At 48.1% G+C, this 26064-nt stretch overlaps 1 protein-coding gene across 2 annotated transcripts in view; it reads right to left on the bottom strand.

Moving 5' to 3' along the window:
• The window catches only part of TMEM214 (transmembrane protein 214), a 51969-nt gene that overhangs the window by 9126 nt on the left and 16779 nt on the right, over window positions 1-26064 (bottom strand). For both annotated transcript variants that reach the window (XR_011031298.1, XM_068279914.1), the window contains exons 5-14: window positions 24570-24655; window positions 21049-21154; window positions 20886-20967; window positions 15070-15171; window positions 12357-12498; window positions 10018-10109; window positions 8994-9042; window positions 5896-6006; window positions 5669-5786; window positions 4151-4247 (exon numbers count right to left, since the gene is read on the bottom strand). Coding sequence is in view for 1 of the 2 variants with exons in the window: in XM_068279914.1 (XP_068136015.1) it covers window positions 4151-4247; window positions 5669-5786; window positions 5896-6006; window positions 8994-9042; window positions 10018-10109; window positions 12357-12498; window positions 15070-15171; window positions 20886-20967; window positions 21049-21154; window positions 24570-24655 (985 nt within the window). In the remaining variant the exon portion in view is untranslated. The remainder of the gene's footprint in view (window positions 1-4150; window positions 4248-5668; window positions 5787-5895; window positions 6007-8993; window positions 9043-10017; window positions 10110-12356; window positions 12499-15069; window positions 15172-20885; window positions 20968-21048; window positions 21155-24569; window positions 24656-26064) is intronic.

Raw genomic sequence — 26064 nt, 5'->3', positions numbered from 1 at the left:
TATATTTGATTTTAGAACTACGGTGACCGCTTTATTGCAGCAGCACAACTTGTTTTTTGATTGGCTTATTTCATTTTAAGAAAACCTGTAACAAGTCGGCTGCACAGTAGAGCGGACCCAACTGGGATCTGCTATTTCCGCCTGATCCCGGGCAGTGAGTCGCTACTGCACCTGTGCTGGAGCAGGGAAGGTAAATATTGTAGACGCTACTGTGCCACAGCTTGACAAATTGTTGTCTGTGGTTTTCAGGGGGCTCGATCAATGCCACCGTGGGACAGAGGACGACAGGGGAAGCCATCTGTTCTTAAAGTGACCCTTAAGCCAAAAAAAAATGAGTTTTACTTACCTGGGGCTTCCAATAGCCCCTTGCAGCTGTCCGGTGCCCTCGCCGTGTCCCTCCGATCCTCCTGTCCCCGCCGGCGGACACTTGCAGTTTCGCCGTCAGCCGACGACAGGCTGGGAACGCGAGTGATGCTATAGCAGCATAGAGGGAGCTATTGTGGCTGAGAACGCAAAGAATCACTAGTGTTCCCAGCCTGTCGGCGGCTGACTGCGAAACCGGAAGTGGCCGCCGGCGGGGACAGGAGGGACACGGCGAGGGCACCGGACAGCTGCAGGGGGCTATTGGAAGCCCCAGGTGAGTAAAAAAAAACTTTTTTTTGGCTTAAGGGTCACTAAGTCGGAACACTGTGCCATCTCTGTCCCCTGTACCTCCTCTGTGCCCCCTGTCACCTTTGCCCCCTGTACCTGCTTATACAAGTTTAAAAGCCTTTTTTTTTTAAATCGATTTTCTCAAAAACTACAAGTCCAATCTGAAATTTTTTTTTGGCTTTTTCCCATGGAAACACAGAATCCATGCCATTTGTATCGGCGGGATGTTCAAAAGTCGGGCGTTCGTAAGTTGGGGACTACCTGTATAGCTGTCTGCTCCAACAGCTTTCAAGTCTTATTCTTACTCTTATTCTTTGAAAGAGACACTGAAGTCTCCATAAAACTCAGTTTTTATTGCAGATCATTGTTTAGCATGAATGCCCTTTCTAAAAAGCCGCATCCCCGCGGCTGATCTCGCAAATAAAACCCCTGAACTCCCCCGGGGGAGATTTGGGCAGCGCTTCCTGCTAGAAGCAGAGCTTTGAGCTGTAGCTCTGGCTCTACTTGCGTCATTCCCAGCCTAATCCCGCCCCTCTCCGTCTTCTTTCACTGAACTCCCGCCCCAGAGGAGAGGAGGCGATCAGAGCAGATTGACGCGCATGGTTGACGCGTATGGAGGCAGAGCTACAGCCAAAAGCTCTGCCTCCCCAGTCAGCAGAATCAACGACCTGGAAAGTCGTGGATTTTTGCCCCGGGAGTTTTAATTGCGAGATCAGATACAGGCATTTTAGGAAGGGCATTCATGCTAAACATTAATCTGCAATAAAAACAGAGTTTCATGGAGGCTTCAGTGTCTCTTTAAGTTAGCCAATAAATAGTATCCTAACTCAAAACTTCTTGCTTTTATTTCATTTTGTGGACTAAGCACTGCTGCTATAACTGTATACACAAGTTCTATGATGACTCATTTGAGAAATAGAACATTATCATATTTTCTCTTTTAATTCGTTTTTAGTAGGAATCGGAGTCTGAATCGGTGCATTTCTTTCCCAGACTCTAGGTACCGAAAACAATGCTCCTAGACTCCACAGCCTTGGTGCTGGCAACACCAAATCCTAAAGAGGGAGTGTCAGGAATATAGCAGCTAGTTATGATGTTGGGATAATATGCAGAACACAGAAGCCATATTTTCCCATTCTGCTGCCGGTATATGTGTATGTCGGCTAGCCAGTCTGGCTTTGAAGGTATTGGCAGCTAGCTTCATGGAAACTATTAAGGTGTGTGTGTGTGTGTGTGTGTGTGGTGTGTGTGTGGTGTGTGTGTGTGTGGTGTGTGTGTGTGTGTGGTGTGTGTGTGTGTGGTGTGTGTGTGTGTGGTGTGTGTGTGTGTGGTGTGTGTGTGTGTGGTGGTGTGTGTGTGTGGTGGTGTGTGTGTGTGGTGGTGTGTGTGGTGTGTGTGGTGTGTGTGGTGTGTGTGGTGTGTGTGGTGTGTGTGGTGTGTGTGGTGTGTGTGGTGTGTGTGGTGTGTGTGTGTGTGTGGTGTGTGGGGTGTGGTGTGGTGTGGTGTGGTGTGTGAATAGACCTACATTTGCATTGAATTCCTCTGGACAGCCAGGAACAGGTAATGAGGTAACGATTCCCTTTTGTCTGGCATCCTGCCAAGGTGGTGCATTGCTTTGATCGTTGTATTAATGTAAACAGCTGCCTGTCGGTCAAAACACTATCAGACTAAGTGAGTCTGCCAAGTTTCAAAGTGGACAGGAATGTTTGAAATTTACATATGACAGCCTGATGGAATGTTGAAAAGCCTCACTTCACAATCTTTTGATGTATAGACTTTTACCTGTGGAAATTGGGGTTATGGAAGTGTTCTGAAATCTCTGAAAAGATCAAACACTAAAACAGGAAAGCTTTGAAGGTCGCATATCACAGGAAGGATATGACAATCTGAGAGATTGCATTAGTTTTGGACTTGTACCCTCAGGCCACAAATGGGCCTATAAGAACCTGCACAGGTCCTTCACAACTTGTAGCTCTCTGGAGGTAGCAACAACGCTAGGGCTTCCCCAACTACTGTTTGGAAAAACGGCGTTCTCCCGCCAACAATGCCCAGATCGATACGCTGGTAACGTTCTTTTTTATCCCCTTATATTTTATGCAACTGTCCTTGTGTATAACTGTTTCTTAACTCGGTAATTTTTACTTTGTATTTGTAATCTTTTGTATATATTTTCTGGATTGTTCCATTTTTTTCTCTGGAATATTAAATAGTTATTTAATAAGTTTGACTTCTGCTGTACTAAGCTAACACTCATAGCCTAGAAGAGACTGAAGTGTAACTGTGTATAAGTCCATGCCTGACTGTATGATTGAGCAACCCTACCGTATAAGATTGTAATTGCATTGTGTGTATGGGGCACTTCTGCGCTCGTCAGCAGAGTGGGAAGCCCCGGAGTGGCTAACAGTATCGTTCGGTACGACTGTTAGTGGTTTTGCTTCACTACAGTGTAAGATTGCAATTGTGCGTGGGTTTGGGGCGTTTGTCATGCGTTGGCCTAAAGCGCGCAGCTGACCCAACGTACGAAAACGCCAGTGCGAGTAACTCGACAGCAGAGTGAAAGTGTCTAGCAACAGCTAGTGGTGGCAGTGAGTTGCTGAGGGGTCACAGCCTTGTTTTAGCTTGACTAAGGCTGCTTCCCCTCTCGATCTGGTCAAACCCGCAGTCGGGAACCGTATACGCAGGCGTGCCGCGGGCCGGTTCCTGACAGGGAGAGGTGAGGGAACCGCATGCAGTAGAGAGACCTAGATTTCCCTGGTGGGTACAACGTGCAAGGATCCTCTGTAGAGACAGGGGAGTAAAGCAGGAACACGCCACACTCCTGCACTCCCAAAAATACAAAGAAGTGTTGATGGGGAATGGTCTGCTTTCTCAGATAGCTGAAAACTATATGTAAGCTAAGGGGTTGAATTCAAAGATAATCAGTAAGAAAAATATCCCCCCCCCCCCCCCAGGGGATACTTACCTCAGGAGGGGCAAGCTTCTGGATCCTAATGAGGCTTCTGGCCTCTGTCACTTGGTTCCAGGTCTGACACCCCCGAAAAAGAAGCCAATAAAGATGTCAGCTGTGGCGCAGTGGTGAATGCAATACTTACCTTCCCTGGCTCCAGCGCAGCCGCATCTTACCCATTTGGCTCAGGTAGAAATAGCCGATCCCGATCGGGTCCACTCTCCTGCGCAGGCACGAGTCGATCTGGCTCGGCTATTTATGTCTCAGCCTGATCAGAAAGCGGCTACTGCACTGGATCGCGGTAGGTAAATATTTTCCTCTCCGGTGTTCGGGGGCTGCCAGTGCTTAGGAGGACGGGGGAAGCCTCATTAGTATCCAGAGGCTTTTCCCTCCCGAAGGCAAGTATCCCCCTGGGAGGGGGTTCATACAGGTTTTTTTTTACCCTTTCTGATCTGTGTTTGAGTTGGGGGGGGGTGGAGATTCCCTCCATGTGGGTATGTCAGAGGATGTTGGGAGGATAGTAATATACACTGGATGCACAGCTTGTCTCACCTGTGTCCATGCTGAGAGTAGTGCGTCACTTTGGTCCAGGCTTGCTGCGATGCTGACAAGACTCCTGTCTGCTGCAGTATTCTTGCAGATGAGGAAGCTGCAGTTATAAGGAAGACAGGTGTGAGCAAGGCCAAGCTTAAAGGGGAACTATGGGGCAAGAAGAAGAAAAAAAAGCTCCCAACACCAAATCTGCTTTTGAACACAGCTGACCTTCATCAGCTAAATGATGGGGGATGCGACGGGGAACTGCTATCAGCCTTCCGTGTCTGACACAGCTGATTTATTACTCAGCTCACACACTGCAGACTTCTCACATGTAATTAAATAAACAGGCTGTAAATGTTGTGAAGCTGGCAGGAATAGAACCTGTTTATTCACTTTGCAGCTGTGAGAAGCCAGAGACATGGAAGGCTGATCGCAGGAGAGAGCAGATAACAGCCAGCCACATCGCTACCCTGTCAGGAAGAGCTGATGTAATGATGCAGGTCAGCTGCGTACAAGAGCAGATTTGGTGATTTGGTCTCCCTACTGATGCGGAGGATAATAAACCCATCATTTTCGCTATTCTGCCCCTTTAAAGCCTCAAAATTCAAGAGTATCAACCACAAGTAGGTGCATCATATGCCCTTCATTAACACATAACCCACAAACGACTTCAGACATAAGGCCCCAAGGCGTAACCTGAACAAGGCAATCCCCCTGTAAAACTCCCACCCCTCCAGTGAAATAGTGTGCGTTCTGATTACCACCACCCCTATACCTACCTACCTATACTGAAGGCATCTATACCTACCTACCTATGCTAAAGCAAAGACCCTGGGCCAGCTAAGCCCCCAGCCCAGCCTAGCAAAGCAGAGCCCCCAGCAAAGCAGAACCCCCAAGCAAAGCAGAACCCCCGGGCCCCAGCAAATCAAAGCCCCTGGGCCTAAGCCCAGCAAACCATGCCCCTAGATCAGCAAAGCCCCAAGGCCCAAGCCCAGCAAAGCACTGCCCGCAGCAAAGCAAACCCCTCAGCCTAGCAAAGCCCCCAGCAAAGCAAAGCCTCCGGGCCCCAGCCCAGCAAAGTGTACAGCCAAGCAAAGCTCCCAGCTCAACAAAGCCCCAGCACCCAGCAAAGCCAGGCCGGCACAGCATCACCACCAGCCAGGCAGCCCAGCATTACCACCAGCAAGCCCAGCATAACTGCCAGCTGAGTACAGCACACAGGCCAGCTAGCGAAAGACAAGACAGAAAACAAGTGAGGGGCTTATTTATGTGAAATACTGCCTACTGAATATATTTAAGTTACAGCACTGCTATGTTCATGTATATTTGGCCCCATCTATGACCACACCCATTTTTTACATGACCACGCCCCCTTTTCTGCCGCGGCGCACAATTCTTCCTTCTTGGTGCCCAGGATCTCCCAGTAACCTAGAAACGCCCCTGACCACCACTAAGTCGTCCATGAGAAAGACTCCTCACACTTCCTGTGATTTGCAATGTTGGAAGCTCAATCTAAAAACCATCAGAACTGACCTTGGAAGGAGCCGCTTGTACGGATATCATGGATGACAAAACCGGAGAGGAAAACCAGCGCTATGAGGACAAACCGGAACCAGGGAAACCCTCGTCCTTTCATCTTCTGCAGCAGAGCCTGAGAGGAACAAAAAGTCTAAGTATTTATCGTCCTCCCTTCACCGATTAGCTACAACTACCACTTGTCAGCCCGTCATATGAGATTCAGTGTGAGCCGGTTTGGTTACCTGGCAGGCCGATTCGCACACTTCAATGTCCTTTGAATGTGACGGCTTGGCTGAGAACTCTTCATTCGTCACGCAGAATGACTGGACCGTCTCACGAACCGCCTTCCTCATCTGAAAAACACAGTAACTGTATGGTGACTCTACAGCAGGAGGCAAAGGGCAGGAAAAAGCCTGACAACGGATTACTGGTCATAGCAGAACTCAGGACAATGTTAAAGAGGAACTCCAGCCTAAACATACACTGGCATTAAGTTAGTTATGTTAATTAAAATAGATAGGTAACATAATCTCTTACCCACCCTGTTTTAAAAGAACAGGCAAATGTTTGATTTCATGGGGGCAGCCATTTTTTTGGTTGAAAGGAGGTGACAGGGAGCATGAGACAGTTCCAACTGTCCTGAGCACCTCTCCCAGTTGCTAGGCAACGTGAACAACACAGGAAATCCCATCATGCTCTGCACAGCATCAGGGAAAAAAAGCCTAGGCTTTATTTCTTTGATGGGTGGAGCTTAGCTAAAAATGCAGCTAAAAATTAGGCTTTGGTAAAAAAAAAAAAAAAAGTTCTGATGCTGTGAAACTGATAAACACCAAGCCTTTTCAGTGCTGCTGAGTAGATTTTTAGCCTGGAGGTTCACTTTAAACCAGACCTGAACTCAGAACTTCCTCTCTGCTCTAAAAGATAAGCAACAGCATAATAACCAATACTGAAAAACATTTCCTTGTTAAAGCTGATACAAATCCTGCAATAAGTCTGCAGTGTGTCTACTTCCTGCTTTCACAGAAGCAGACATACGGTTAACATTCTGTGTTTACATATCAGCTGAAATGCTGAGGCAGCTGACACGGGGATTAGCCACAGATTAGGGGGGAATTAGGCTCAACTTTCTAAATACATACAGGGTGCATTTCTCTGTTTTCCTTCTGTCCTTTGCAAGAGTTCAGGTCCACTTTAACAGCTGTAATTCATTGTCTCCTAAAGTGCAAATAAAGGGATGATATACATTATATCTACATGGCAACTCTAATCCTAAATAGGACTTTCCTAGAATCCCAAAATTAGAATTTGTTTTTAAAGATTAAAAATCTAGGTTTGGAGTTTTGACTGCCTCCATGTAGAGGGGAGGCTCTAGAAGCCCTCTCTGTGTCACTTCTTTCCCAGCCATGTGTTTGGGACTCCTGGGCAGGCTTGAAACAGACAGCTGGGAGCTAAAATTGCACTAGCTCATCACAGTGTTCTCCCCAGAAATTCTTTCCGGCTGTGTGGCATTTATTTAATTCTAACGTCTCATTAATTGCTGCAATTAACATTTCAGCATCTTCAATGCGGAATTTAAACCTTGAAGAAGCTTCCGCCTCTAAACCCCTAGTATCAGATTCATCTGAACTATTTTCAACTTCTATTTGTTCCTGACTATCCTTATCTGGTAAAGTAGTCACAGAAACAACCTGAGCAGAAGATGTACCTGCCTCTGTCAGGGAAAATTTAAAAGAAGCTAAAGAAGCATTAATTTCCTCTCTAAAGGCCTGCAAAGTGTCCTGAATAGAGGAACCAGGCTGTTCTCCCAACACCTTTTCCATACATAACTGACATAAGGTCTTAGTATATGGCAAAGGAATTTTTATATTACAAACAGGGCATCTTTTGTATGAAGTAGGAGGCTTTCTTTCTGAAGACTCTCCAGATTTTGCCTGCAACATAAACACATCACATGCAATAATAATGAACACCCTGTCCATAAGAAAACATTCTTAATCATAACTGAGTATATATACCACCTCTATCTAAATATATATACCTCAATATACATATACTGTACCTCTATGAACATAAGGTATATACTGCACCAGAAAGAGAATATCCTCCATATCTCACCTTCTGGGTGGCTGAGGTGCTGTCCGTTTTATCTGATGTTGACATGCTTCTGTTCAACACAAAAAGCCGTCTCTAATGAAGGCACCATATCAGCCTGCGCTCACCCCTTAAGTATTTCCTGTCTGACGTCAGAAGCAGGCGGGGATTGAAGAACCATAGAGACGCTAGTACAAAGAGCGTCTTCCGGCCTACCCGCCGGAAGTTACGCAATGCAGAAGCCCTATGCGACTTGGCGGTCGCATGGACTGCACGCCAACACAGCACGCGGCTGCACGCTCACCTGTATCAGCCAGGCGCGGCGGACCACAGCAGACGGCCATGAAACAGCCACTGTTGCCCGCACACCTCTTCATCCCCTGCCGCCTCCGTCACCATTAGTCCGGGGAAATAGCGCCTTCCACTCTTGCGCTCCACTAGCATTTGGAGAGAAAGGTAGGCTACCCACATGGAAATCCAGCATGGGGTAAACGGCCAGACTGCCTCAGTTCCACAGTCTCAGCCACCCAAGAGAATTTGAACCTGCAGCCCGGCACACAGAGCCAACTCCCAGGGGAGATGCTGACCTGCCTGGACGCAGGAACAAACAGCACTAAGGGTGGACGAACCATGTGATTGTTTTATAGGTGAAGTGCTGCTTGTTCCTGCATTGGGTGGAGCAACATCTCACCTTGCCCTGAAGGATTGTGGGAAAAATAGTAGCTAGGTGGCATGAAAAAGTAGCCGGGTGGGGCGAGTTGAGAGAATGCAGGAATGGTACTTAGGTGTGCAACTCTACTTACAGCATAGGAGGAGGTGAGCCGATGACAGCCGGGTGCTCACCAAAATTAGCAGGGTGGAGCACCAGGCTAAAAGAGCCTGGGGAGAACACTGCATTACTTGCTGAAAAGAGAATTAAACAGGCTGCTCTCCATAAACACATGCAGGGTGGACAAAGGTGGATTTCCATGTTCTCTCCTGTGAAAGGTCTGCTTTAAAGCCTCCTCCATATGCAATTCTGTTCCCTTCCGCTCCCAGGAAGATTAAACCACACCCCCTTGTGTCATGATGCAGTCCACGCAGTGGTGTAGGTGGGTCAGACTGCACTGAGTGCTGTAGCCACGCCTGCCTTCTGACAGTGACAGTGATGATAGGCTATCATTCAGGAGGGAGGTAAGGCTACAGCAGGCAAAGCAGTCACAATACCCATGAGCAAAGTCTATGGACATACAAAGGGCGGGAAACATACCGTTTTAGAAGTAGTGTCCCAGGAAGCGACCAGGTGCTGCAGGAGCAGGCTGCAAAAGAGAAGTATAACATGCATTATATGCTGCACATCCTGGAGAACGGGTACCACACTAAGTATGATGGACGTAACATTATCATTTCCAGGCTTCTCTAGATGAAGAGAATGTCACAAGATTCTGCGGGTTTACGTATGGCGGCTCTGCTGACAACTCATTCGCTTTCACTGAAGCCACCTCTGATTACAGCTCGACAAGGGTGGTCTTTTGCCACCAAACGTATTTGTAATTAACTATTTAGAACATATGTAAGATACATCAATCCTGAACTACTCCCTCATCAGAAATACATGACAGATGGTGTCCCCTGAAGAGATGCGAGAATCCTGTTTACCCATTATTCCCCCGTAAGGGAGATTTCTAAAACAGTACGCCATTTAGGGGCCGGGGGTTAGAGGGAACACCGGTGACAGTGAGTACCTACAGAGGGGTGGGGGCTGCTCGTGTATACCCCGTGCCTGTGAAGGTTGCCGTTACTATACCACAGCTGGCTGCACTTAATCGCACTCCTAGCCACAAAGCATGCTGGGAGATGCCGCAATACATGCCAGGAGCTGTACTCACATCTACATATTACAGCTCGCGGCATGCATCTCCCAGCATGCTTTGCAGGTGGATTCTTTGAAGTGCAGCCAGCTGTGGTCAATAATGGCGACCTTCACAGAGATGGGGATACACGAGCAGACCAACACGAGTAGATACACACTGTCCCTCCCTCTAACCTCCCGGCCAAATGACTGGTCTGGACAGCTGCACCAATTTTCTTTGCAATGGTCCTGATAACTCTGCTTGTGTCTCCTCATCTGACCTGCATCCTTTGAGATGAGATGTACTGCTGGCCTCATGCATGAAATGTGACAGGATTCCCTCCTAGCCTCCTCCAGGCATCACTCAGATCTCTTCTCTATGATGATATATGGGAGAGACGGGTGACGAGCAGAGAAACAGAGACGGCTCCTCAGGCATTACCTGGACTGTGGGAGATGTTTGGTATAAAGCTGTCGCCAGACACTGAAGCTGAGCGGATCCAAATTCAGACATTCGTACAGACTGTGCAGGAGCTGCAGGAAGAGAAGGTCCATTACTCAACTGCAACGCAGCTCACACACCAAGTCACCAGACACTAGTTAATACAACATACATAAAAAATACATTTCTGGCATATTCCACAGCGCTGTACAGAGATCACTGATCCATTCCCATCAGTCTCTGCACCAGAGGAGCTCACACTCTAATGTCCTCACCACAGTCACATACTATTATTATTATACATTTATATAGCTCTGACATATTCCACAGCGTTGTACAGAGATCACTGATCCATTCCCATCAGTCTCTGCACCAGAGGAGCTTACACTCTAATGCCCTCACCACAGTCACACACTATTATTATTATACATTTATATAGCTCTGGCATATACCACAGTGTTGTACAGAGGTCACTGATCCATTCCCATCAGTCTCTGCACCAGAGGAGCTTACACTCTAATGTCCTCACCACAGCCACACACTATTATTATTATTATACATTTATATAGCTCTGACATATACCACAGCACTGTACAGAGATCACTGATCCATTCCCATCAGCCTCTGCACCACAGGAGCTTACACTCTAATGTCCTCACCACAGTCACACACTATTATACATTTATATAGCTCTGACATATACCACAGCGCTGTACAGAGATCACTGATCCATTCCCATCAGTCTCTGCACCAGAGGAGCTTACACTCTAATGTCCTCACCACAGCCACACACTATTATTATTATACATTTATATAGCTCTGACATATTCCACAGCGTTGTACAGAGATCACTGATCCATTCCCATCAGTCTCTGCACCAGAGGAGCTTACACTCCAATGTCCTCACCACAGTCACACACTATTATTATTATACATTTATATAGCTCTGACATATTCCACAGCGTTGTACAGAGATCACTGATCCATTCCCATCAGTCTCTGCACCAGAGGAGCTTACACTCCAATGTCCTCACCACAGTCACACACTATTATTATACATGTATATAGCTCTGACATACACCACAGCGCTGTACAGAGATCACTGACCCATTCCCATCAGTCTCTGCACCAGAGGAGCTTACACTCTAATGTCCTCCCCACAGTCACACACTATTATTATACATGTATATAGCTCTGACATACACCACAGCGCTGTACAGAGATCACTGACCCATTCCCATCAGTCTCTGCACCAGAGGAGCTTACACTCCAATGTCCTCACCACAGTCACACACTATTATTATACATTTATATAGCTCTGACATATACCACAGCGCTGTACAGAGATCACTGACCCATTCCCATCAGTCTCTGCACCAGAGGAGCTTACACTCTAATGTCCTCACCACAGTCACACACTATTATTATTATACATTTATATAGCTCTGACATATTCCACAGCGTTGTACAGAGATCACTGACCCATCCCCATCAGTCTCTGCACCAGAGGAGCTTACACTCCAATGTCCTCACCACAGTCACACACTATTATTATTATACATTTATATAGCTCTGACATATTCCACAGCGCTGTACAGAGATCACTGAACCAGCACAGGGATGTGTGTCTTGTGGAGGGCGGGATTGTTCCTCACCTCTTTCCTCATGGCGGGAGGGCAGAGTACTGGGGGGCGGGGCTTTGCCTCACCTCTTTCCTCATGGCGGGAGGGCAGCAGACTGGGGGGGGGGGGGGGGGGCGGGGTTGTTCCTCACCCCTTTCCTCATGGCGGGAGGGCAGGGGACTGGAGGGGCGGGGCTGTGCCTCACCTCTTTCCTCATGGCGGGAGGGCAGGGGACTGGGCTGTGCCTCACCTCTTTCCTCATGGCGGGAGGGCAGGGTACTGAGGGGGCGGGGTGGTTCCTCACCTCTTTCCTCATGGCGGGAGGGCAGGGGACTGGGGGAGCGGGGCCGTGCCTCACCTCTTTCCTCATGGCGGGAGGGCAGGGGACTGGGCTGTGCCTCACCTCTTTCCTCATGGCGGGAGGGCAGGGGACTGGGCTGTGCCTCACCTCTTTCCTCATGGCGGGAGGGCAGGGTACTGAGGGGGCGGGGTGGTTCCTCACCTCTTTCCTCATGGCGGGAGGGCAGGGGACTGGGGGAGCGGGGCTGTGCCTCACCTCTTTCCTCATGGCGGGAGGGCAGGGTACTGAGGGGGCGGGGTGGTTCCTCACCTCTTTCCTCATGGCGGGAGGGCAGGGGACTGGGGGAGCGGGGCTGTGCCTCACCTCTTTCCTCATGGCGGGAGGGCAGGGGACTGGGGGGCGGGGTTGTTCCTCACCTCTTTCCTCATGGCGGGAGGGCAGTTCGGAGTCGCTCTGGACAGGAAGGAGGGGAAGTAGGTGTGTAACGTGCTCTCCGGCGTCGCTCCAAATGCCAGGACCTTGAGCCGGGGGTAGAGATCTCGCAGCTGCTCCTGTTGGCTGTAACCACACTGCATTAATTTGATATTAACCTGTCTGTATTCACTATGGCAATAACAATGGAGGAACAGCTGCTCCCTGAGCATATGGAGGTGGTGACATGAAACAATTCTTTCATCAGGTTACAGAAGAACGTGTATAACTTAAAGAGAAACTCCGACCAAGAATTTAACTTAATCCCAATCAGTAGCTGATACCCCCTTTTACATGAGAAATATATTCATTTTCACAAACAGACCATCAGGGGGCGCTGTATGACTGATATTGTGGTGAAACCCCTCCCACAAGAAGCTCTGAGTACCGAGGTACTTCTGGCAGTTTCCAGTCTGTGGACCTTGTTGCATTGTGGGAAATAGCTGTTTACAGCTGTCTCCAACTGCCAAAACAGCATACAGCAGCTACATCACCTGCCAGCAGTAAAAATGTCACCATGTGATAAATGTCAGAATATAAATCAGGGATTTAAAAAAGATTTTACAATGGGCAAACACTGACTAAATCATTTATACATAATTATTGTAAAAATGAAGCACTTTTTTTATTACATTATTTTCACTGAAGTTCCTCTTTAACAACTTGGGCCAGATTTTTGTGCGTAACGTCTCTGAACAAGAGCGTTAGAGTAAATGTGCCACGTCCTTCTACAAAATGAAGATAGGCCTGCACTGCTCAGAGTATACTTACTAACGTGTTTCCCCAAAAATAAGACAGTGTCATTAATTTTTGCACCAAAAGTTGTGTTAGGGCTTATTTTCAGGGGATGTCTTATATTTCTATGAACACACAACTTCCTGTGCTGTGTCCTCCTGCCTTCCCCACTGTGCTGCCTCTTCCTCTGCTGGATACACCTCTTGTGTGCCCCTGTGCAGGGACGGATCTGGAGGGGGGGGGAGGGGGGGGCAGGCGGGTATCTTGCCCCAGGCGCAGTTTGTTGAATTCTTAAAAAGGCGGCAAAATTTGGATGGGGAATGGCAGTTTAGGCGCCAAAACCTGACCTTGCCCCAGGCGCAACTTGGTCTAGATCCGTCCCTGCCCCTGTGTATCCCTTGTACCTTTAGTGTCCTTTAGGTGCCCCCTCTATCCCTCCATCTTCATGTGTGTCCCCCTATGTCATCCGCTGTCCATCATGTTCTCCTGATGTCCCCAATGTCTTCTGCTGTCCCCTTGCATCCTCCACTTTCTTCAGCTCCATACAGCGGTGTCCCCAAGCTTCAGCCTATGGGAAAGAAGTACAGCAACCTGTGTTTGTACTGGAGCCGATAGTCTCGCAGACAGGACCATGGCTCTGTTATTGGGCCAGTAGTATCGAGCGCAGTTATTGGCTCAACGACAGAGTCCTGGTAATGCCTACAAGACCATGGGCTCCAGTAATAACACAAGTTGCCATCCTTTTCCCCTTACTGCCGCTAGGGCTTACTTTCAGGGTAGGGCTTATATTTTAAGCATTCTTAAAATTCCTGCTAGGGAATTTCTTAATTTCAGGGAAGTAGGGTATATACTAGGGATGGTCACATTGGAAGCTCTGAAGGATCACATAAAATGGTGAGGAGGGCCACATTCGGCCTTGTGTTTGACACCTGTGCCATAGAGCCTTCCTGGTCCATCCTGACGTTCCTGGTTAAATAGAACCCGAGGTGGCTTCTAAGAATCCTAATAGCAGACAGAGGCTGGCTGTGTATATAATCACCAGCCTCTGTTGCTATATATCATCCCTCCAGTGCCCCCCTGCGCTCTGCCCCCCGTAAATCACAGCCGCACTGTCGACACGCAGCGTGTCACCAGCCGACTGTTTACAATTGCCTATCAATCTCCGCCGCCTCCTCCATAGCTCCGGTACCCGCCCACGTCCCTTCCCTCCCCACTGATTGGAGGGAAGGGACCGGAGCCAAACAGGAAATCCCGTTCGGATCGGGATTTCCTGTTTGCTCTGATCGCCGGAGGCGATCGGAAGGGGAGGGGGGGATGCCGCTGCACAGCGGCTATCATGTAGCTAGCACTAGGCTAGCTACATTTAAAAAAAAAAATATATAAGTGCTGCGCTGCCCCCTGGCAGTTTTAATAGACCGCCAGGAAGGTTAAACAGCACTCCTTGCTTCAGTGGGCAGCTTCTGACCTCATCCTAAGAGGTGATCACATTTTCTTTAGTTTACATTCCTTTGTCTGCTACATTCTTAGCTGTGCTGAAAGGTGATCACTAGATAGATCTTAATATATAAATACAGCAGCTATGCAATAAAATGCAATGGCAGCTTTCAGAGCAGATAAACTGTACTTTGGGAACTTTGTAATTTGTAAACAGACAATATTACTTGTGCACAAAAGCAAATATGATAACTGCATAGGTAATAAAAAGTAGGAAAGTGTTTCATCCCACTTTAACTTCCATTGAAACCCACTTGAAGCAATTATATAAGAATCGCGTTAGAAAGATCTTCCCACCTGTTTAAAGCTGTCGCTCTCCAGCTGTAAACAAGCTCTGCATAAAAGATTTAACTTCTAACTTTTCATTTTTTGTTTCCTTGATAGATCGTACTTTGTTCATTGAAAAAAACATTATCCAGTAATCCTTACCTGGGAGTGAGCGAGTTGTTGGGCATAAAAGCAAAGTCGAGAAGAGGGAAGAAGTCCTTGGGGCCGATCATGCCGAAGCCTTTGGTCAGGTTAGAATGTATCCTACAAGACAAAAAACGAGAGAGTGTCACCGAGAGCCCCTCAGAGCCAAACAGCAAATCAGACCGTTCTGTGGGATGGCTTTGTGGCATGGGTCACCTCTGGTACACAAATTAACCACTTAAACCCATCTAACGACCAGGCCATTTCTCACTAAATTGGCTACTGCAGCTTTAAAGGAGTACTGTAGGGGGGGGGGGGGGGGGTCGGGAGAAAATGAGTTGAACTTACCCGGGGCTTCTAATGGTCCCCCGCAGACATCCTGTGCCCGCGCAGCCACTCACCGATGCTCTGGCCCCACCTCCGGTTCACTTCTGGAATTTTAGACTTTAAAGTCTGAAAACCACTGCGCCTGCATTGCCGTGTCTTCGATCCCGCTGATGTCACCAGGAGCGTACTACGCAGACCAAAGACCATACTGGGCTTGTGCAATACTCTCCTGGTGACATCAGCGGGAGTGAGGACACAGCAACGCAGGCACAGTGGTTTTCAGACTTAAAAGTCTGAAATTCCAGAAGTGAACCGGAGGCGGGGCCGGAGCATCGGTGAGTGGCTGCGCGGGCACAGGATGTCTGCGGGGGACCATTAGAAGCCCCGGGTAAGTTCAACTCATTTCCCCCCGACCCCCCCCTACAGTGTCCCTTTAAGGCCTCACTGCAGGGCCGTCCAACTCAGCACACAAGTGATTCCCCCCACCAACAGAGCTCTCTTTTGGTGGGGTCTGATCGCTCCCCAGTTTATTTTTTTTATAAATATGTATTGTATTATTTTTGTAAATAAATATGTCTATTTTTTTTCTTTTTATACAAACCTCCCCCTCCCTCGCCAGCCAATTAGCGCGATCAGCTGTCATAGGCTTCAGCCTATGACAGCCGATCACCTCCGGGCCCACAGAGGGGTCAGCCGTGTCACACAGCTGTCCCCAGTACAGAGCTGCATTACATCGCAGCGTTGTACAGCAATAAAAGACGGTGGTTTCGCAATCTAACAGTCTCCCAGCGGCGATCGCCTGCAAATCAGAGCGAGAATGTGCGCACGCTCGCAAACAACGCCCCAAGAACCTTATGCTGATCGGCGTTAGGCGCTCCTGGGGCTGCCGCTGCGTCCGTGCCCATCGGCGTGACACAGTCGGCAAGAAGTTAACAAGAAACTCTGAAGACTACAAGTTCCACCATGGACTGTCTCAGCATTGGACGAATAGTGGTCATTTTCAGCACAAATTTGCATGTCAGAATGATCAGAAGTTAAACACCTAAAAAGATGGAAGCAGAGCAAGTTGAGCTTCCCAGTATATCAGTGAAAATGCACAGCCAGTTTATGCAGACTTAGGGCCGGTTTACACTCGGAATTACAAATCGCAATCAAGATTTTGCCGCAATTTGCGTTAGGATTCCCATTCAACTGAAACCCTGCATGCAGCGTGTTTGTGATTAATGAAAATCGCCAACGCTGCAGTGAGAAGGATCCCATAAGGAAACATTAGCTGCAGCGCTTTGCTGATAACCGATGATGAGCAAATCACTGAAAAGTGCCTAAGAGTGAACCAGCCCTTACCACCTCAGTGACGCTAGCTGCTCTCACCAACTGGTCCTCGAGTTCAGAGGAGTTTCCCTGTCCAGCCGCATGACCAACCCTATTATTTTCCCGTGCACAAGTACCTTGATTACAGTAAGTTCCATTTAAAGACAGTACCCTTCTTACGCCAGACTGTCACTGCAGTGGGCTACAGTCTTCTCAGAGATGCCAGTCTGTGTCTAACAACATTCCTTACAGTCTAAACAGAAAGACGATGCAATCCGAGCAGCAACCACCAAGATTGAAACCACCAATCTCAACTCAGCTGCTTCCGTTCATGTGATCAGAATGGTTGCAATATAATTACAAGGAGACACAAGCAAGTCTTAAAGGGAACCTGATGTGAGGGATATGGAGGCTGCCATAATCATTTCTTTTTAACAATACCAGTTGCCTGGCAGTCCCCCGATCCTGCATCTCTAATACTTGTAGCCATAGACCCTGAACAAGCATGCAGCACATCAGGTACTCTGACTCACCTGACTCAGGTTTTACTGCATTAGCCATATGCTTGTTCCAGGGTTTTGACTCAGACACTACTTATGCCAGAAGATCAACAAGACTGCCAGGCAACTAGGAAAAAAAATATGGCAGCCTCCATTTCCCTCTCACCTCAGGTTCCCTTTAAGCCTTAGGGCTGGTTCACACGGATGGCTCTGTGGCAGTAAATTACGGCTTCAGTCCTCGTTTAAATGCCATACATTCAGATGAGTAGACAGCCGTCAGTACGTTCGCTTACCGGTGTCTGTGCAAACGCCATGTTTTGATCTCGATTTTCACCTTCGTCTGCACAACGCTTGTCTGTCCTGGAAGCAACATGTAGCTTCCAGGATCATTCACTGCTATGCTTTCGTGTCCTCGGGAACGCCGACAAATGCTTTTCTTCAAGCTTGCAGAGAAGCATTTGTAGTGAGACACCAGGCTGCCAGGTCCAGCTTTCTGTCTGACCCACCCCTTATACACATGCTGAACGGTACTGGGCTAAGTCAACTGGTCAGACACACCCCTTATACACATGCTGAACGGTACTGGGCTAAGGCAACTGGTCAGACACACCCCTTATACACATGCTGAACGGTACTGGGCTAAGGCAACTGATCAGACACACCCCTTATGCACATGCTGAACGGTACTGGGCTAAGGCAACTGGTCAGACACATCTCTTATACACATGCTGAACGGTACTGGGCTAAGGCAACTGGTCAGACACACCCCTTATACACATGCTGAACGGTACTGGGCTAAGGCAACTGGTCAGACACATCTCTTATACACATGCTGAACGGTACTGGGCTAAGGCAACTGGTCAGATACACCCCTTATACACATGCTGAACGGTACTGGGCTAAGGCAACTGGTCAGACACTCTCCCCCCCGATAGTCCAGAGGCTTCCCCAGTCTTCTGATGCCCCTCTATTCCTGCGTTGGGACCCTTTTTACAATATTCACCTTTAGTGTTGATTACCGCTCGCAGCCACGCTCCCCGCCATGTACAAGTGCGCCCACACGCCACAGATGCACAGCATGGTCCGCGCCTGCACAGTACCACTCCAAGTATAAGCCGAAGTATCTTTGCTTGCATTTAAAGCATACAGGGATGTTTTGTTAGAGCATTTTCATAGGTAAAAAGACTATGCGATGGCAAGGTGCAGACAGGATTACCCCACCAACTGACTCAACGCTATAACTGAATATACAGAAAATGGCTGCTGAGCAGGGAGTGACAGTTGGGATAACCTAACTAACTAAATCTAGCAGGGGAACTGGAATATACTAATGTAGTAAAAATATAAACTAGTCTACCCAAGCCCGTTTAAAAACGGGCTCTAGGTAGGGAAATTACCGTCTCCCGCCCTGCGCGAGCACCCGGCCACCCTGCTCCCAGGCCCGACCTCCCGTCCCAACGGCTGTCTGTACTGCGCACATGCGCAGTACAAAAAAAGCTTCAGACGGACAGACAGGGAAAGTGGATGACACAGGGACAGTTACGTTTTATTGTATAGGATGTTTAATACATAAAGAGGTACTGTTGTGACAGCAAATACTGTGCAGGTGCAGAACGGTCCCAGCAATGGGAGCACGGAGGGGGTGTGCGCGTGGCCTGACAGTGGCGACTGGCTCCAAATGGCTGAATTACTGGGCAGCTTGCCAAAGGATCCAGGCGGTCTGAAAGGACGGCGAGGGACTGAGGATTATTTTTCATCTCAGGTTTACTTTAAAGTGAACCTTAACCTTCTTGGCGGTAACCCCGAACTTAGTTCGGGGTAAGCCGCCGGAGGGTGCCGCTCAGGCCCTGCTGGGCCGATTTGTTTAATTTTTTTTTTGCTGGACGCAGCTAGCACTTTGCTAGCTGCGCCAGCACCCTGATCGCCGCCGCCGCCGCGCGCTTGATCGCCGCTATACGGTGCGGCGCGCGCCCCCCCCCCCCCCAGACCCCGTGCGCTGCCTGGCCAATCAGTGCCAGGCAGCGCCGAGGGGTGGCCCGGGACTCCCAATGACGACCAGACGTCAGTGACGTCATTCCGCCCCGTCGCCATGGCGACGGGGGAAGCCCTCCAGGAAATCCCGTTCTTTGAACGGGATTTCCTGATCGGAGATCGCCGAAGGCGATCGAAGAGGGCGGGGGGATGCCGCTGAGCAGCGGCTATCATGTAGCGAGCCCTGGGCTCGCTACATGATATAGAAAAAAAAAATTAAAAAAAAGCTGCCGCGCTGCCTCCTGGCGTATTTTTTTATACCGCCAGGAGGGTTAAGAGTAAAAAATAAATTGAGTTTTACTCACCTGGGGCTTACCTCAGCCCCCTGCAGCTGATCGGTGCCCACAACGAGTCGCTCTGATGCTCCGGATCCCGCTGGCGGCCACTTCCGGTTTCGCCGTCAGGCTGGGGAACGCGGCTGATACCATGCGTTCCCAGCCAAAATAGCACCCCTATGCGGCCATATGGCCGCATAAAGGTGCTATTTTGTCTGGGAACGCGTAGAAACGGCCACCTTCCCAGCCTGACGGGTCCTGACTGCAGAACCGGAAGTGGCCGCCAGCGGGACCCGGAGCATCAGAGCGACTCGTCGTGGGCACCGATCAGCTGCAGGGGGCTGAGGTAAGCCCCAGGTGAGTAAAACTCAATTTATTTTTTACTCTTAAGGTTCACTTTAAGGGCTTGACCTCTGACAGCCACCAGGGTTCAAATCCAGTGATTTGTTTATACAGAGGTGCCAAAAAGTATAAAATATATTAAAAGCAGTTTAAAACACAGGGTACTGGTGGACGTACCTCCCCATAGATGGCACAACAATAATGTATCTTTAAAACGTATTCAACATTTATTTTTTACTCCAATAAAATCTGCAACGTGTTTCGCGGGTCTCTCGCCTGCTTCCTCAGGCAAAGTACAAGGAGCAGCTGAATGAGTGTCAGGGCGGGTATAGCGCCTCTTCAGGCTGATTGCTTGGGCAAGACTCCCTAACACCGCAGGGTGGCCTGTGTGCGCTCTAGTGGCTACAGCTCTCAAGTGCTTTGAGTCCAACAGGAGAAAAGCGATCTACAAATGTTACTTTTATCTGATGAGACTTGGGCTAGGATTGCAAAAACATCCCGCCTAGTAGCAGACATCGGTTACATAAAAATCCAAGCTGCTTATTTAGTATCATTTGATTTCCAGCCTGACACTGTCTTAGTAAATCAGACTATCTGACCCCCAACGGTACTGCTGTACCCTCTGTAGAAACTCACACCCCTCTGCTTTATACTGCACACCACTCAAGACTCACAATAGGAGGCGGTTCAGGTAGGAGATGGCATAGGGCAAGAGAGACCTGATCTCCGGCACTGGAAGCATGAGGCCCACCCACACTGACGTTGCCCCTCCCCCGTGTACCACCCCCCCAGGACTCACAGTAGGAGGCGGTTCAGGTAGGAGATTGGTGTAGGGAGAGACTTAATCCCCAGCATTGGCAGCATGAGGCCCAGCCACATTGACATTGCCCCTCCCCCTGTGTGCCACACCCCCAGGACTCACAGTAACAGGCGGTTCAGGTAGGAGATGGCGTAGGGTGAGAGAGACCTGATCTCCGGCACTGGAAGCATGAGGCCCACCCACACTGACGTTGCCCCTCCCCCTGTGTACCACACCCCCAGGACTCACAGTAACAGGCGGTTCAGGTAGGAGATGGCGTAGGGTGAGAGAGACTTGATCCCCAGCACTGGCAGCATAAGGCCCAGCCACACTGAAAAACAAAAATATATCCTGTGTAAAAAGGAAGCTTGATCTCAGGAGCACTTTAATGCCAAACTGACAGCAGACCCACCTTTAAGCCCTTCTGTCAGATCCACGAATCCAGTCTGCCCCACGGCCCACATGATGGTCAGACACTTCAGTGGTTTGCTCTGCTGATCGCGGAGCATATCCAGATACTGCAGGGGAGAGACGCACAATCATCAGAACAGCAGAGAGAGCAAACCTCTGGGGGGCAGCATACAGGAACAGGGAATGTGTGCTTTAGAAATACTGACTAACTGTCACTAGGCTACAAATCCTCAGAGTGTGCTTTATCACAATAAAAAAAAAAAGCTATATTCACAAAGATGTGGTGCTGCGGGTTACTTTGTTTATGGTTTCTAAACATATGACTTTTCAGCGATGTTTAGTGGCATAGCAATAGGGGATGCAGAGGTTGCGACCGCACCGGATGCACCTGCACCAGAGGGGCACACTACCCTCTTTCCCTGAAAATAAGCCCTAGCTGGAATTTTGAGCATGCTTGAAATATAAGCCCTACCCCGAAAATAAGCCCTAGCGGAAGCTAAAGAGGAGGAAGAGGCAGCCAGTAAGTGGGGTCAGTGTGGTGCAGTGCCAATCGGGCACTGATCCTGCCATTTCAGCACACAGCAAGGTTATCAGGTAGGCCTCTTCCTTCATCCATCTTGTTAGCTTTGCATTGGTGCTATGCTGGTAATGAACACTTCTATATGTGTATTGCATAGTGCTAATCCTTAAACTGCTTCCTTAGGCCAGAAACACACTAGCAGCGTTTTCTAAGTGCTAGTGATTTGAAAAAGCTCTTGCTAATGCAATGCTATGGGGGATATTTATAAAACCACATCATTCCAGTGGAATCAAACCCATAGCATTACATTAGCAAGAGATTTCAAATCGCAAAGCGATCAGAAAAATCGCTCCTAGTGAGTTTTTGGCCTTACTCTGATTGCACCTCTCTGATGCTGCAGCTGTCCTTGATAGGATTTGGGGTTCCATGTAAAAAAAAAAAAATAAAAAAAAAAAATAAATAAAAATAAACTGGCACTGAGGCCCCACGCTCCTTAGTTACGCCACTGACGATGTTGCTATTGATACAACTTAGTTTTTCATTACTTATAAGAGGTTTTTTTCTGGACAAGCTAGGCTTTCTGGGTGATATTTTATTCCAAAGTGTACTCTATTCTATCGGCATTTAACAGGAGAATAGACCTAAATGCAGGAATACACTTTCATTTTCCACCCTTCCTAATTTTCACTGCTATAAAACCACTCAATACATAGCCTTTGTCTCTCCCTGGGTTACAATGACATCACACATGCCTTATTTCAGTACTAGTGAGACATGAAGCTGTGCATTATCCACAGCCGGCGCATATATAGTGATCCGATGCAATCGCTAGGGTGACAGTTAAGATGCCCCGATGCGGTATACATGCATCGCTATGTATCAGCCCGACTGTCGCCCTAGCAATTGCATATGATTACTATGGGCTGCAGTCATTAAAGGACCTCTGTCGCGGAAATCTTAAAATACATGTAAACACATACAAATAAGTACGTTCTTCCAGAGTAAAATGAGCCATAAATTACTTTTCTCCTATGTTGCTGTCACTTATAGTAAGTAGTAGAAATCTGACAGGACCGGTTGGACTAGTCCATCTTCTCATGGGAGGGGGGGGGGGAATTCTCAGGGTTTTCTTTATTTTAAAAGCACTTAGTGAATGGCAGTTACTCCATCCAACAGCTAAAGAAGTGTGCATGAATGGGGAAGCTGGCCAGCATCTTTGTATTAATCATTTTCAGGGAGTCTTTATAGACAAAGGCCATACTGAGAATCCCCATGAAGAAATGGACTAACCCAAAACCTGTCAGTAATGTCAGATTTCTACTACCTACTGTAAGTGACAGCAACATAGGAGAAAAGTCATTTATGGCTCATTTTATTTTGGAAGAAAATTTGTATGTGTATCGCCAGGGAGCAGGAACCAGTGGCTGAGAGCGGACCTGTGGTGAGGAACATAGTGCCTAGCAGGGGCTGGAGGAAGCCCTGGTAAGTGGTCCTCTGGGTAGCATTACTTGCTTGAGGAGTCCTTTAACCCTCCTGTCGTTCTATTAAAATCGCCACGGTGGCGGCACAGTTTTCTTTTTAAAATCATGTAGCTAGCCTAGCACTAGCTACATGATAGCTGCTGTGCAGCGGCATCCCCCCACCCCTTCAGATCGGCAAACAGGAAATCCCGTTCAGAACGGGATTTCCTGTTTGGCTTCCCCCGTCGCCACAGCGATGATCGGGATGACGTCATCCACGTCATGGCGTCAGTGGGAGTTCCGATCCACCCCATAGCACAGCCTGGCGGTGATTGGCCAGGCTGTGCAAGGGGTCTCGGGGGGGGGGGGGGGGGCTGAGCAATCCACCGCGGCGGGTGGTTAAAGTGGATCCGTGGTGAACTTTTACTCATTGTGTTCCTTTCCTATTGTTTATAGGGCATTCCTCAAGCCAAATACTTTTTTGTTTTTGTTTTAATACTCTAATTCCCTACTAACTAAATAAACCACGCCCACAGGTTTTCAGAGAGCATTGGCAGTAGCAAGGGCTCATGGGAGCTCAGTCTGGGCAGGAGAAGGGGGAGGTGTTACTAGCCATTGATTTCAGAGGCAGAGGGGAGGAGGGGGATTAGGTTTCTTTCACAGGCGGAGTGCTCAAGCTGCAGATAAGACTGCCTCTGTGTAATGTTTACAAACATGGCTGCTGTCATTGTATCACAGGAAGAAATCATAAACTCTAAACTTTTGCAGCTAGATATGCTGTGTAAACCATCTAAACTTTAGATATAACATATATAGACAAGTTACTTGTTATAGTTAGTTTTTCATCTCAGATCCGCTTTAAATGGGAGACAAAAGGGCTGCACATGTTAACAGGTAATAGTTTACACTACCTAGGCTCAATGTAATGTCTTCTACATCATATTATGTATACTCTGGACCCCCATTAGTTTGAAGTATGTTGACCCAGCCCTTGACCGAAAAAGTTTGGGGACCCCTGCTTTAGAGAGACACCCTGTGCAGATCTGGCAACTTTCTCAAGCCCACAGATCAGTGCTACAGTCAGCGCTTCTTCACAAATGGCAGCAGAAGCAGCGTCCAAAAGGCACAGCACAGGCCCGCTGTAAAGCCTCAGGCTGGTTTAATTAATCTGATTGGTTAGGAGATTTTTGTCCGTCAGTGGTCCCAAATCACTCCGATCACTCACATGAATTATCGTTTGCAAATGTTTGTTCGGCAAATTGTATTGTTAGTGACCACCTTTACAGACCTGCCATTGGTAAGATACTGAAAACATGGTCTTACTAATGCCTGTCTCACACAATGCCATTTTCTGACAGATTTAGTGCCAGATCGATTTCCAACATGTCATCAGATTTTCGGTTGATTTTCTGTTCACTTCCATGGAAAATCAGAAATCAGATTGGAAATGTTAGAAATAATCGATCTGGCAGTAAATCTCATTGTGTGTAGCAGGCATCACATTCTACTGTGTGTGTCGTAAGGAAGTCGCTGGAGATTTACCTTCTTCAGGCTGAGGGTCACAGTCTTGGGCTTGTCCAGCAGGACTGCCTGAATACAGAGCCGGTAGCCATGGACAGAATCAGTACCTGAATAAAGAGCAGAAACCGCGTTCCAGTCAGTGTAACGCTCCCTGCACACTGTAAATCCAATTTGCGATTCTGATTTTCCCTGGATGCCATCAAAAGAAAAACCACAGACAAAACAATCCAGCATGCAGGACTGATCAAAAATCGGAATCGCATGTGAAAATCCATTAAAAAAAAATCAAAAACTGAACCGCATGTAATGTGCAGGGAGCCTCACTATTACAGAAATGCATTCACATTTTCAATTGAAGGGGATAAACACCTGGTCATTGTGACCAACAATCTGGTTCATTCTGCTGCCAACAAAAAATAAATAATGAATATTTAAAGAAAACATGTAACAAAAAAAAAAAAAAAAAAAAAAACAAACCTCCCCTGGGGGGTACTCACCTGGGGTGGGGGAAGCCTACGGATCTTATTGAGGCTTCCCTCGTCCTCTTCGGTCCCACGGCGGCGGCGATAAAGCTCCCCGAACAGCAGAGATGTAAATATTTACCTTCCCGGCTCCAGCGCAGGATCGGCTCTCCGCTTGGAGATAGGCGGAAATATCCGATCGCTGTCGGGCCGCTCTACTGCGCAAGCCTCCTACGCCTGTGCAGTAGAGCGGACCCGACAGAGATCAGCTATTTCCGCCTATCTCCGTGGGAAGAGCCGCAACAGGCTTGTTGGGGGAGGATTACCGGACACTTCGGGGGAGCCAGCGCTGGACTGCCTGCAGCTACAGGAGAGGGGGAAGCATCATTGGGACCCTGAGGCTTCCCCCTCCAGAGGTAAGTACCCACCAGGGAACTTTTTTTTGTTATAGGTTATCTTTAAACTTTTCATTTCTTCGTTATGATAAAACGAATTTGCTTCTGTTCACTAGGAGAGCCTGGGCTGCCCTCCACTAGCTGGCTGACTGCCTTACTTGCATACAGATAACACTACTCTATCAACTTTTTAAATGCAGAACAAACATTAAAAATACAAAGTGTACGCAGGCAGGTTCTTGGTAGGTGTAGCACTATATACACCCATGTGGATCTCATCATCAGTTCATGTATGCTTTACGTCAGCCAGCCCAGAATGCATTAGCTCCGTTTTGACTTGAAGTTTGGAGGAATGTATTTTTACCATTTAGACTTGGCCCCTGCGCTTTTTGCTGTCTCGGTGGCCTGGGAAACATTACAGTTCATTTCCATGACTTTCAACATGAGACAGGTAAACATACAGTGAAGCTTGTGAGTAACAAGCGCCACCTTGTGGCAAGTTGGAAATACAACATGTGCTAACAGTTGTGGCTGAAGAGTCATTTTAATACAATAATAAATGTGGGTTCAATTTACTAAGTAACCTTGTCTGCAGGTACCGCGACTCAAAACAAAGAAATAAGCAGAGTCCTCAGTCTACCACAGAGCAGCAATACACAG

The sequence above is a fragment of the Hyperolius riggenbachi genome, chromosome 4, assembly GCF_040937935.1.
Source record: "Hyperolius riggenbachi isolate aHypRig1 chromosome 4, aHypRig1.pri, whole genome shotgun sequence".
Lineage (NCBI taxonomy): Eukaryota > Metazoa > Chordata > Amphibia > Anura > Hyperoliidae > Hyperolius > Hyperolius riggenbachi.
Note: the sequence above shows the minus strand (reverse complement) of the source record. Positions and strands in the feature narration are given on the sequence as shown.